Source organism: Bufo bufo, chromosome 4 (genome assembly GCF_905171765.1).
Source record: "Bufo bufo chromosome 4, aBufBuf1.1, whole genome shotgun sequence".
Lineage (NCBI taxonomy): Eukaryota > Metazoa > Chordata > Amphibia > Anura > Bufonidae > Bufo > Bufo bufo.
The window spans coordinates 474,577,403-474,590,671 of record NC_053392.1 but is presented as its reverse complement, the minus strand read 5'-3'; the positions used below and the strand labels follow the sequence as shown (position 1 = coordinate 474,590,671).

The 13,269-nt window shown below is 43.4% G+C and overlaps 1 protein-coding gene across 2 annotated transcripts in view; it reads left to right on the top strand.

Moving 5' to 3' along the window:
• The window catches only part of STXBP5 (syntaxin binding protein 5), a 427,346-nt gene that overhangs the window by 406,746 nt on the left and 7,331 nt on the right, over positions 1 to 13,269 (top strand). For both annotated transcript variants that reach the window (XM_040429504.1, XM_040429505.1), the window contains one exon: positions 4,078 to 4,295. In XM_040429504.1, coding sequence (XP_040285438.1) covers positions 4,078 to 4,295 — 218 coding nt within the window. The remainder of the gene's footprint in view (positions 1 to 4,077; positions 4,296 to 13,269) is intronic.

Below are 13,269 nucleotides of genomic sequence, written 5' to 3'. Positions count from 1 at the left end.
ATACGACGTTCATCTGATGGGGTAGATCTTGTTATAGAGCTGGGGATGAGGGGAAAGGGCGCTTATTTTTTATTTGAAACGTAATTTTTTTATTTTTTGTCTCACTGTGGGACATCAACTTTTAGGGGTCTGATCCCCTTTACAATGCATTACAATACATCATGCATATAATGTGTTACGAGGGGTTAATGCGCCGACATTGGTGTTTTCACCAATGCTGGTGGATCTAGCAGGGGCTCTGCTGTCAGTAACAGACGGGCCCCTGCCGCTGATTGAGAGGGCGTAATTTCTGCACCCACCCGAACAGAGCATCATATATGTATGGCGGCTGTTTGGAGGACACTTTGCGCTGTGCCCTAAATGTACAATGGATGTCAGGAAAGGGTTAATGGATCTCTCCATAAATCTATGACTAGGTGCAACAAGTAAATAAGTGTTAGGGGGTAAATGTCTGGTCACTGGGGGTCCCACTGCTTGACCACTGTTTGACCACCTTGAGGAGACTTTTGAATGGAACAATGGTTAAGCATGCATACTGACACTTATTCAGTGCTTAAACACCACTCCATTTAGACTCCTCCTCACTGTGTTCCTGTAGTGAGGAGAAAGGGGGTTTCAGGATCCTGTTCTAGTGATCGTGCTCACTATCAGACATTTATTACACATCATTTCGATAGGTGATTAATGTCCATTGTGGCATAGCCACTTTAAAGGGAATCTGTCACCAGCAACCTCCCTATCATGCAGTTTGCATAGACACATAGATGTGGGTCACCTGAGTAAAACGCGTTTTTCTTTTGTTGAACCGAGACTTCCCAAGTTATAATACTTTTCCTGAATATGCAAAATAGGCATTTGGTGTAATGAGGGTTTCACCATTGCTCATGTTGCACCCAAGCTTCACTTCTTTCTGTGGCAGTTAATCCTTCGCTGCCACCAATGTACATTTCCTGCCCAAACACAGTGTTTTACCCAGGGGTGCACCTAGCCTTTCTGGTGCCGTAGACAAAAATAGAAACCGTGCCCCTCCCCATGCAAAATTCTCAACCTAACCCCTTCTCTCCAGCACGACTGGTAGACATACTTGGAAAACATTACATACGGCGCTACAAAACATACAGAGTAATACAGAACCACATACCTCTTACATCCAGTAACTCTGATGTAGATGTTCTCTTTCCTCATCTTCTCCATTCATACCAGACCACCATGATGATTTATTTCAGCCATCTCTTGTCTCTGCAGAGTTTGACAAACAGACTTCTTAGTTTCCTACTTTTCCACCATCCTTCTGACCACCCCATTATGCCAACCCCAATACTGTGCCCCTCAATTTTATACTGCAGAAACAGTCTCCCTGAAAATAGTAACACCACACAGATGGTGCCCCCTTCATAAGTTATTGGCACACAATACCCTAAAAAATAACTGCTCCAAGCAAATAGTGTCCCTGACACTGATAGTGTCATAAACATAATGTCCCTAAAAATAATTGTACCAAACTGATACTGTGGCAGGGTGCCTCCCACAGTAATAATGCTCCCCAAAGTCCCACTAATAGGAATAATTCTTATAATAATAATAATAATTCTGTTAACTTATTGTTAAGAGTTCCCTCAATAGCAATAATACCCCCTTTGTGCCCATACTAGTAATAATGTTCCCCATAGTCCCCCAGTGGTAATAATTAGTCTTAGGCCTCATGCACACGGCCATTGTTTTGGTCCGCATCCGAGCCGCAGTTTTGGCGTCTCGTATGCGGACCCAATCACTTCAATGGGGCCGCAAAAGATGCGGACAGCACTCCGTGTGCTGTCCGCATCCATGGCTCCATTCCGTGGCCCTGCAAAAAAAAATATAACCTGTCCTATTCTTGTCCGCGCTTTGCGGACAAGAATAATCAGTTATATTAAAGGCTGTCCGCGCGGTTTCCGCAAATTGCGGAACGCGCACGGACGCCATACGTGTTTTGCGGACTCGCGATTTGCGGGCCGCAAAACACACCACGATCGTGTGCATGTAGCCTTATATTGTGTGCCAGTGCAAAAAAATACCCCTACAATGCATGCCAGTACAAAAAATGCCAGCGAAATGCGGTGCAGGCATCTTTCAACCTGTTTTCTGAGCTGTATGCTGCCCAGCTCAGGCGGCGAGATGATTACATCATCGCTCCCCCTGTATCAGCCTCTGATAGGCTACAAGAGACCGCTCCCATGTCCTGCCGCAGCATTCAACTGTGTCGCTGTACTCAGGACGGCGATACAGTTGGATATAGAGAGATGAACGCTTTCACAATAGAAGCGCTTATTTCCCACAACACTGCCGCCACACCCACTTGTCTCCAGTTCGCCTTAAGTAATTGCCTATCCTTACCTAATTGGTGGAGCGCCTGGGGTTTCATCCAATAAACATATCCCTCTGGTATGCAGTGCCCCTTTGACCTCCTGTTCTTAGTATGTGACTACCAGAGTGCCAAGATTTCGTCACAGGCTATGTGTGATGTTAGTACATAGCAATACACATCTCTGCCGTGGCCATAGTATCTTTTCACCTGCGATAGTGCAAATTTATTTTACGATTTTCTTGCTGCCATCAAAAAGTCACAAATTTTTTAGTAAGCTGCTCGCTTGCACAAACATGCGACTTTTTGGTGGCTTTGCGCCCTTCTCTATAATTTTCAAAAAAATGGACATGACATGGAGTAGGTACCCAAGAAATTGGAATTTTCCAATAAGATGTCTACCAGATCTGGAGCATGGATCTGCTAAAGTATGCCACAATTATCAAGATGCATGCGCTTCTAAATAATTGTAGCCCATCTGACGCTGGTGGGTCAGATATTAAGACTGCTGTATAAAACACTGGTCTTAATGTCCTCATTGTGCTGCTTACATGGCACACCCAGACAGCGCCTCTAATATGAGCATCGGAGCATTTCATGCTCCAATACTCTCCCTTGCCCTGCACTGGATTGCACAGGGCAAGGACTTGTTTGTTTATATTTTTACACTGCTAGGCGGAGGCTTCCCCCTAGCAGTGTTTCCGTCACCAGCTGTTTTACAGGCTAGGGCAGCGCTAAAGCCTGCACATTAGTGCTGGTGACATTGCCGGGCTCACCAGGTGGAAGCCTCTGCCTAGCTTTCCCCATGGAGAGCCCGGTATTCACTGCCCTGCACGATTCAGCACTGGGCAAAGATGAGAATCGAAGCATGAAATGTCAGGGGGGCTGCCTGAGTGAAAATTGGGATATGTCGGGGTTCAGCTCTGCACCCGGACAACCATTTTATGTGAGACAGAATCGTATGTTATAAACATAGGAACATAGAGCAAAGCTGACATGTCCTGTAACAGTCACATAACAGTTAAACTCCTGTGTTTAATACCACTGCAACAGGATAAAAAGTAACCTATAGCAGCATTATAGCAGAAAGAATACATGACTTTTCGTGTGAGAGAGGCAGGGCTGTTTTTGAGCCTCTTACACATATCTTAGCAGGAAAGTGGACTTGACCTAAAATGTGACATTTTACAGCAACATTTTGGCACAAAATTCTGACACAAAGTAATCCAAATCATAGGTGGTATGAAGTTAGACACAGGTACCTTGCCATTCAAGAGCCACTGTGATAACTTTGGCGTTGTCCTCTTATATATATTGATGACCTATCGTCATGGGAGCGCTGGTTCCTGTTCATCACACTACATGTCATCTCCTGTGGAGCGGTGACGTAAGGTACTTACAAGTACTCACTCCATTCAAATGAATGGAGTGAGTACTTGTTATTACACTGCACTTCCGAGGTGACATTCAGTGTAATAAACAGGAAGTGGCACTCGCATGGAGCGTTGCCTCCTCTTCAAACCAGGTGTCAGACCCCCACCATCAGATATTGATGACTTATCTTTTAAGTCTGCCACAGACTGCCACGTTTACTTTTTCATGGTAAGCACTATAATTCATCTTTGGTGTAATCATAGGTTATAGACTACATAATATGGAAGATATAAAGCAATCACATTTAACTTACATTGTAAAACTGTGATAACCTCAAGTTAATTCTGTATTCATTGTTTTAGTTGGAGAAACATCTGGTAGACCACGACCAACTGTTGTCACGCACATTCCTGGACCAGGTGGTTTGGAAGGAGTGAAAGGAGCTGCAACGGGTGTTGGTGCTGAACTAGCACGAGCCAGATGGGCTCTGGATGAGAGAGGACAGAAATTAGGAGAGTTGGAAGATAGGACAGCTGCCATGCTTTCTAGTGCGGACTCATTCTCAAAACATGCTCATGAGGTATTAGAAACTAATGTGTTATTGTGCCTTAATTCAAGGCAACTTGTGATGTTTCTTTGATATCTGAAACAGAGCGATCATTTATTTATTATTATGCACATGAAAAACAATATACGAAAAATGTTATATTAACCCCTTAGTGACCACCCATACGCCTTTTTACGGCGGTCACTAAGGGGCCTTAGGCTGGGCCACCGCATTTTTACGGGTCCCACGGGGAGTGTGGCCTCGTTTCTCACATGAGAGCCGCACTCCTGCAGGAGTGCCGATCTGGGCTTTTTAACGCTTAACATGTGGTAGGCAATGGCACCTGCCGCATGTAAGGCACTGACAGAGGGAGCGCACTCCCTCTGTCTTCCATCGGCACCCCGCAAATGCGATCGCGGGGTACTGATGCATGCAAAGGCTGGCTGGGGTCTGATATAGGCCCCAAACCAGCCCTGAGTATTTTCCAGCAGGCTGTGGCTCTCTGGTGCAGCCTGCTGGTCAATGTCAGTATAGCACTGACATTAAAATGAAATGCACTATAAGGATAGTGCATTGTATTTTAAAAGAAATCAGAATATTGTCTGTTATAGTACCCTTATGGGACTATTAAGTGGTAAAAAGAAAATAAACATTTATTAAATTTAATAAAATTCCTGTTAAAAATATACTCTTTTTTTCCATTGAAAATACACTTTTCAATGAAAAAAAATATATAAAATCTGTGGCAGTATTGCTGTTTTTCCTATCTCCCTCCCAGAAAGAATTAATCAAAGTTAATCAGGAATTTATGTGTACCCCAAAATGGTGCTATCAAAACTACAACTCCTCATACAGCTATAAAGACGAAAAAATTAAAAAGTTATAGCTCTTGGAAGGCGACGATGAAAAAAGGAAGAAAAACGCTTGGTCAGTAAGGCCCAAAACAGGCTGGTAACGAAGGGGTTAAATAAATTTACTATTTATGAGGAATATACAAGTCATCTTATATTAAACGCATTGTCCATTGAGCAGAACATTCTAGTCATCATATGTTGCTTAGATTTTTCACTAGTAATTAGACTGTAAAGGCTGTATTAGACCTGAAGATTAAGCAGGCGATTGCCAGGAAGTAACGCTTCCATCCCGACAATCACCTGCTCGTTAGCAGAGAAGACCGCTGCTATTACATACTGAGTCCCACAATCCCAGACCACGTCAATGCCATGGAGTTTCACAATGTTGTCAACAAACACTTGTGCAAGTGTTTTAGCATTAGGCAGGCCCGGCAACACTATAACTAAAGCGATCAACTACCACCAGAATAACTGTCTTTCCTGAAGAATTAGGTAGATGAGTGATAAAATCCATGAATAATTGAGTCCATGGTCTGGACGAGAGGGGCAACAGAAGTAGAGATCCGGAAGGCCGAGTATGTGTCACCTTAGCGCGTGCACAGGTACTACAGGCTGACACATAGTCCTCAACACACTTATGCAACCCGGTCACCAGAATCTACGAGAGATGAGGTTGGCAGTGGATCTGCTCCCAGGATGTCCCGTAAGAACCGTACAGGGATGTTCCTCAAACACCTTGTGACACAATTCCGATGGCACAAACAGTTTCCCAAAGGTACAAGAATCAGTTTAGTCTCCCTGGGCCTCTAGCACCTTCACCTCTAGGTCAGGGTAAAGAGCGGATATCACCACTCCTTCCGACAGTATAGTACTCGGATTTTCAAAATCACCACCTCCCGGAAAACTACGTGACAAGGTGACAGTGAACTTAAATCTGGTGAAAAACAGAGACCACCTGGCTTGCCTTGGGTTCAGTCGTTTAGCTGACTCCAGGTGAGCCAGGTTTTTGTGATCTGTAAAAACCATGATCGGATGAATCGCCCCTTCCAACCAATGACACCATTCCTCAAAAGCCAACTTAATGGCCAGTAACTCTCTGTTACCCACATTATAATTCCTCTCTGCGGAAGAGAGTTTTTTAGAGAAAAATGGACATGGACGCCATTTACAAGGTGACTGGCCCTGCGATAAAACTGCTCCTACCCCCACTTCGGACGCGTCAACTTCCACAATGAAAGGTTGTGATACAGTGCTGCCCATAATTATTCATACCCCTGGCAAATTTTGACTAAAAGTTACTTTTATTTAACCAGCAAGTAATTTTTTGATGGGAAATGATAATGGGTGTCTCCCAAAAGATAATAAGACGATGTACAAGAGGCATTATTGTGGGAAAAAAAACTTTTCTCAGCTTTTATTTACATTTGAGCAAAAAATACAAGTTGTTCTGCACTGTGGAAAATCTCAGAGGACATGGTCGGAAGCCAAAAGTGACACCTGTGCTGGCCATGAAGATAGTTAGAGAGGTAAAAAAGAATCCAAGGATCACCACCAAGGCCATCCTGGTGAATCTGGGCTCTGCTGGTGGCAATGTCTCAAGGCAGACAATCCAGCGGACACTGCTGGTTGAATACACTGCGTGCAGAATTATTAGGCAAATTAGTATTTTGACCACATCATCCTCTTTATGCATGTTGTCTTACTCCAAGCTGTATAGGCTCGAAAGCCTACTACCAATTAAGCATATTAGGTGATGTGCATCTCTGTAATGAGAAGGGGTGTGGTCTAATGACATCAGCACCCTATATTAGGTGTGCATAATTATTAGGCAACTTCCTTTCCTTTGGCAAAATGGGTCAAAAGAAGGACTTGACAGGCTCAGAAAAGTCAAAAATAGTGAGATATCTTGCAGAGGGATGCAGCACTCTTAAAATTGCAAAGCTTCTGAAGCGTGATCATCGAACAATCAAGCGTTTCATTCAAAATAGTCAACAGGGTCGCAAGAAGCGTGTGGAGAAACCAAGGCGCAAAATAACTGCCCATGAACTGAGAAAAGTCAAGCGTGCAGCTGCCAAGATGCCACTTGCCACCAGTTTGGCCATATTTCAGAGCTGCAACATCACTGGAGTGCCCAAAAGCACAAGGTGTGCAATACTCAGAGACATGGCCAAGGTAAGAAAGGCTGAAAGACGACCACCACTGAACAAGACACACAAGCTGAAACGTCAAGACTGGGCCAAGAAATATCTCAAGACTGATTTTTCGAAGGTTTTATGGACTGATGAAATGAGAGTGAATCTTGATGGGCCCGTGGCTGGATTGGTAAAGGGCAGAGAGCTCCAGTCCGACTCAGACGCCAGCAAGGTGGAGGTGGAGTACTGGTTTGGGCTGGTATCATCAAAGATGAGCTTGTGGGGCCTTTTCGGGTTGAGGATGGAGTCAAGCTCAACTCCCAGTCCTACTGCCAGTTTCTGGAAGACACCTTCTTCAAGCAGTGGTACAGGAAGAAGTCTGCATCCTTCAAGAAAAACATGATTTTCATGCAGGACAATGCTCCATCACACGCGTCCAAGTACTCCACAGCGTGGCTGGCAACAAAGGGTATAAAAGAAGAAAATCTAATGACACGGCCTCCTTGTTCACCTGATCTGAACCCCATTGAGAACCTGTGGTCCATCATCAAATGTGAGATTTACAAGGAGGGAAAACAGTACACCTCTCTGAACAGTGTCTGGGAGGCTGTGGTTGCTGCTGCACGCAATGTTGATGGTGAACAGATCAAAACACTGACAGAATCCATGGATGGCAGGCTTTTGAGTGTCCTTGCAAAGAAAGGTGGCTATATTGGTCACTGATTTGTTTTTGTTTTGTTTTTGAATGTCAGAAATGTATATTTGTGAATGTTGAGATGTTATATTGGTTTCACTGGTAAAAATAAAAAATTGAAATGGGTATATATTTGTTTTTTGTTAAGTTGCCTAATAATTATGCACAGTAATAGTCACCCGCACACACAGATATCCCCCTAAAATAGCTAAAACTAAAAACAAACTAAAAACTACTTCCAAAAATATTCAGCTTTGATATTAATGAGTTTTTTGGGTTCATTGAGAACATGGTTGTTGTTCAATAATAAAATTAATCCTCAAAAATACAACTTGCCTAATAATTCTGCACTCCCTGTAAAAGTAACTAAGTCAAAATTTGCCTGGGGTATGAATAATTATGGGCAGCACTGTACATCCAGCTGCACCAATATAGGGGCAGAAGACAAGCATTTCTTAATCGCAGAAAAGGCTTGCAAGGCCGAATCAGACCACACTGAAACATCTGTCCCTTTCTTAGTCATGTCAGTTAAGGGTTTTACTATTGTCGAATAGTTCTGAATAACTTTTCGGTAATAGTTGGTGAACCCCAAAAACCGCATAAGAGCCTTCAGATTTTCGGGTCGATCCCAATCCAATACAGCACAGACTTTCTCTGAATCCATTAGAAAACCTGAAGATGACAGCAGGTAGCCCAAAAACACCACCTCCTGATGTATCTCCACGTCTGAAGAATAAATTAGAATGTCATCCAAATACACGACTACAAACCTCCCCACAAGGTGATGAAAAATGTCATTCACAAAATGCTGGAAAACCGCAGGAGCATTGGTCGACCCAAAAGGCATGACCAGGTTCTCAAAGTGCCCCTCAGGAGTATTAAAAGCCGTCTTCCATTCATCCCCTTCCTTGATCCTAACCGGATTATATGGCCCCCTTAACCACCTCAGCCCCCAGTGCTTAAACACCCTGAAAGACCAGGCCACTTTTTACACTTCTGACCTACACTACTTTCACCGTTTATTGCTCGGTCATGCAACTTACCACCCAAATGAATTTTACCTCCTTTTCTTCTCACTAATAGAGCTTTCATTTGGTGGTATTTCATTGCTGCTGACATTTTTACTTTTTTTGTTATTAATCGAAATTTAACGATTTTTTTGCAAAAAAATGACATTTTTCACTTTCAGTTGTAAAATTTTGCAAAAAAAACGACATCCATATAGAAATTTTGCTCTAAATTTATAGTTCTACATGTCTTTGATAAAAAAAAAATGTTTGGGTAGAAAAAAAATGGTTTGGGTAAAAGTTATAGCGTTTACAAACTATGGTACAAAAATGTGAATTTCCGCTTTTTGAAGCAGCTCTGACTTTCTGAGCACCTGTCATGTTTCCTGAGGTTCTACAATGCCCAGACAGTACAAACACCCCACAAATGACCCCATTTCTGAAAGTACACACCCTAAGGTATTCGCTGATGGGCATAGTGAGTTCATAGAACTTTTTATTTTTTGTCACAAGTTAGCGGAAAATGATGATTTTTTTTTTTTTTTTTTTTTTTCTTACAAAGTCTCATATTCCACTAACTTGTGACAAAAAATAAAAAGTTCTATGAACTCACTATGCCCATCACGAAATACCTTGGGGTCTCTTCTTTCCAAAATGGGGTCACTTGTGGGGTAGTTATACTGCCCTGGCATTCTAGGGGCCCAAATGTGTGGTAAGGAGTTTGAAATCAAATTCAGTAAAAAATGACCTGTGAAATCCGAAAGGTGCTCTTTGGAATATGGGCCCCTTTGCCCACCTAGGCTGCAAAAAAGTGTCACACATCTGGTATTGCCGTACTCAGGAGAAGTTGAGGAATGTGTTTTGGGGTGTCTTTTTACATATACCCATGCTGGGTGAGATAAATATCTTGGTCAAATGACAACTTTGTATAAAAAAATGGGAAAAGTTGTCTTTTGCCAAGATATTTCTCTCACCCAGCATGGGTATATATAAAATGACACCCCAAAACACATTCCCCACCTTCTCCTGAGTACGGAGATACCAGATGTGTGACACTTTTTTGCAGCCTAGGTGGGCAAAGGGGCCCATATTCCAAAGAGCACCTTTCGGATTTCACTCGTCATTTTTTACTGAATTTGATTTCAAACTCCTTACCACACATTTGGGCCCCTAGAATGCCAGGGCAGTATAACTACCCCACAAGTGACCCCATTTTGGAAAGAAGACACCCCAAGGTATTCCGTAAGGGGCATGGCGAGTTCCTAGAATTTTTTATTTTTTGTCACAAGTTAGTGGAAAATGATGATTTTTTTTTTTTTTTTTTTTTTTTCATACAAAGTCTCATATTCCACTAACTTGTGACAAAAAATAAAAACTTCCATGAACTCACTATGCCCATCAGCGAATACCTTGGGGTCTCTTCTTTCCAAAATGGGGTCACTTGTGGGGTAGTTATACTGCCCTGGCATTCTAGGGGCCCAAATGTGTGGTAAGGAGTTTGAAATCAAATTCTGTAAAAATTGACCTGTGAAATCCGAAAGGTGCTCTTTGGAATATGGGCCCCTTTGCCCACCTAGGCTGCAAAAAAGTGTCACACATCTGGTATCTCCGTATTCAGTAGAAGTTGGGGAATGTGTTTTGGGGTGTCTTTTTACATATACCCATGCTGGGTGAGAGAAATATCTTGGTCAAATGCCAACTTTGTATAAAAAAATGGGAAAAGTTGTCTTTTGCCAAGATATTTCTCTCACCCAGCAGGGGTATATGTAAAATGACACCCCAAAACACATTCCCCACCTTCTCCTGAGTACGGAGATACCAGATGTGTGACACTTTTTTGCAGCCTAGGTGGGCAAAGGGGCCCATATTCCAAAGAGCACCTTTCGGATTTCACAGGTCATTTATTACAGAATTTGATTTCAAACTCCTTACCACACATTTGGGCCACTAGAATGCCAGGGCAGTATAACTACCCCACAAGTGACCCCATTTTGGAAAGAAGACACCCCAAGGTATTCGCTGATGGACATAGTGAGTTCATGGAAGTTTTTATTTTTTGTCACAAGTTAGTGGAATATGAGACTTTGTATAAAAAAAAAAAAAAAAAAAAAAAAATAAGCATTTTCCACTAACTTGTGACAAAAAATAAAAAATTCTAGGAACTCGCCATGCCCCTCACGGAATACCTTGGGGTGTCTTCTTTCCAAAATGGGGTCACTTGTGGGGTAGTTATACTGCCCTGGCATTTTCCAGGGGCCCTAATGTGTGGTAAGTAGGTAAATGACCTGTGAAATCCTAAAGGTGCTCTTTGGAATATGGGCCCCTTTGCCCACCTAGGCTGCAAAAAAGTGTCACACATGTGGTATCGCCGTATTCAGGAGAAGTTGGGGAATGTGTTTTGGGGTGTCATTTTACATATACCCTTGCTGGGTGAGAGAAATATCTTGGCAAAAGACAACTTTTCCCATTTTTTTATACAAAGTTGGCATTTGACCAAGATATTTCTCTCACCCAGCATGGGTATATGTAAAATGACACCCCAAAACACATTCCCCAACTTCTCCTGAGTACGGCGATACCAGATGTGTGACACTTTTTTGCAGCCTAGATGCGCAAAGGTGCCCAAATTCCTTTTAGGAGGGCATTTTTAGACATTTGGATACCAGACTTCTTCTCACGCTTTGGGGCCCCTAGAATGCCAGGGCAGTATAAATACCCCACATGTGACCCCATTTTGGAAAGAAGACACCCCAAGGTATTCAATGAGGGGCATGGCGAGTTCATAGAAAAAAAAAATTTTTGGCACAAGTTAGCGGAAATTGATATTTTTAATTTTTTTCTCACAAAGTCTCCCGTTCCGCTAACTTGGGACAAAAATTTCAATCTTTCATGGACTCAATATGCCCCTCACGGAATACCTGGGGGTGTCTTCTTTCCGAAATGGGGTCACATGTGGGGTATTTATACTGCCCTGGCATTCTAGGGGCCCTAAAGCGTGAGAAGAAGTCTGGAATATAAATGTCTAAAAAATTTTACGCATTTGGATTCCGTGAGGGGTATGATGAGTTCATGTGAGATTTTATTTTTTGACACAAGTTAGTGGAATATGAGACTTTGTAAGAAAAAAAAAAAATAATTCCGCTAACTTGGGCCAAAAAAATGTCTGAATGGAGCCTTACAGAGGGGTGATCAATGACAGGGGGGTGATCAATGACAGGGGGGGTGATCAATGACAGGGGGGGTGATCAATGACAGGGGGGGTGATCAATGACAGGGGGGGTGATCAATGACAGGGGGGGTGATCAATGACAGGGGGGGTGATCAATGACAGGGGGGGTGATCAATGACAGGGGGGGTGATCAATGACAGGGGGGGTGATCAATGACAGGGGGGGTGATCAATGACAGGGGGGGTGATCAATGACAGGGGGGTGATCAGGGAGTCTATATGGGGTGATCACCACAGTCATTGATCATGCCCCTGTAAGGCTTCATTCAGACGTCCGGATGCGTTTTGCGGATCCGATCCATCTATCAGTGGATCCGTAAAAATCATGCGGACGTCTGAATGGAGCTTTACAGGGGTGTAATCAATGACAGGGGGGTGATCAGGGAGTCTATATGGGGTGATCACCACAGTCATTGATCACGCCCCTGTAAGGCTTCATTCAGACGTCCGGATGCGTTTTGCGGATCGGATCCATCTATTAGTGCATCCGTAAAAATCATGCGGACATCTGAATGGAGCTTTACAGGGGGGTGATCAGGGAGTCTATATGGGGTGATCACCACAGTCATTGATCATGCCCCTGTAAGGCTTCATTCAGACGTCCGGATGCGTTTTGCGGATCGGATCCATCTATCAGTGCATCCGTAAAAATCATGCGGACATCTGAATGGAGCTTTACAGGGGGGTGATCAGGGAGTCTATATGGGGTGATCACCACAGTCATTGATCATGCCCCTGTAAGGCTTCATTCAGACGTCCGGATGCGTTTTGCGGATCCGATCCATCTATCAGTGCATCCGTAAAAATCATGCGGACGTCTGAATGGAGCTTTACAGGGGGGTGATCAATGACAGGGGTGTGATCAATGACAGGGGGGTGATCAGGGAGTCTATATGGGGTGATAACCACAGTCATTGATCACGCCCCTGTAAGGCTTCATTCAGACGTCCGGATGCGTTTTGCGGATCCGATCCATCTATCAGTGGATCCGTAAAAATCATGCGGACGTCTGAATGGAGCTTTACAGGGGGGAAATCAATGACAGGGGTGTAATCAATGACAGGGGGGTGATCAGGGAGTCTATATGGGGTG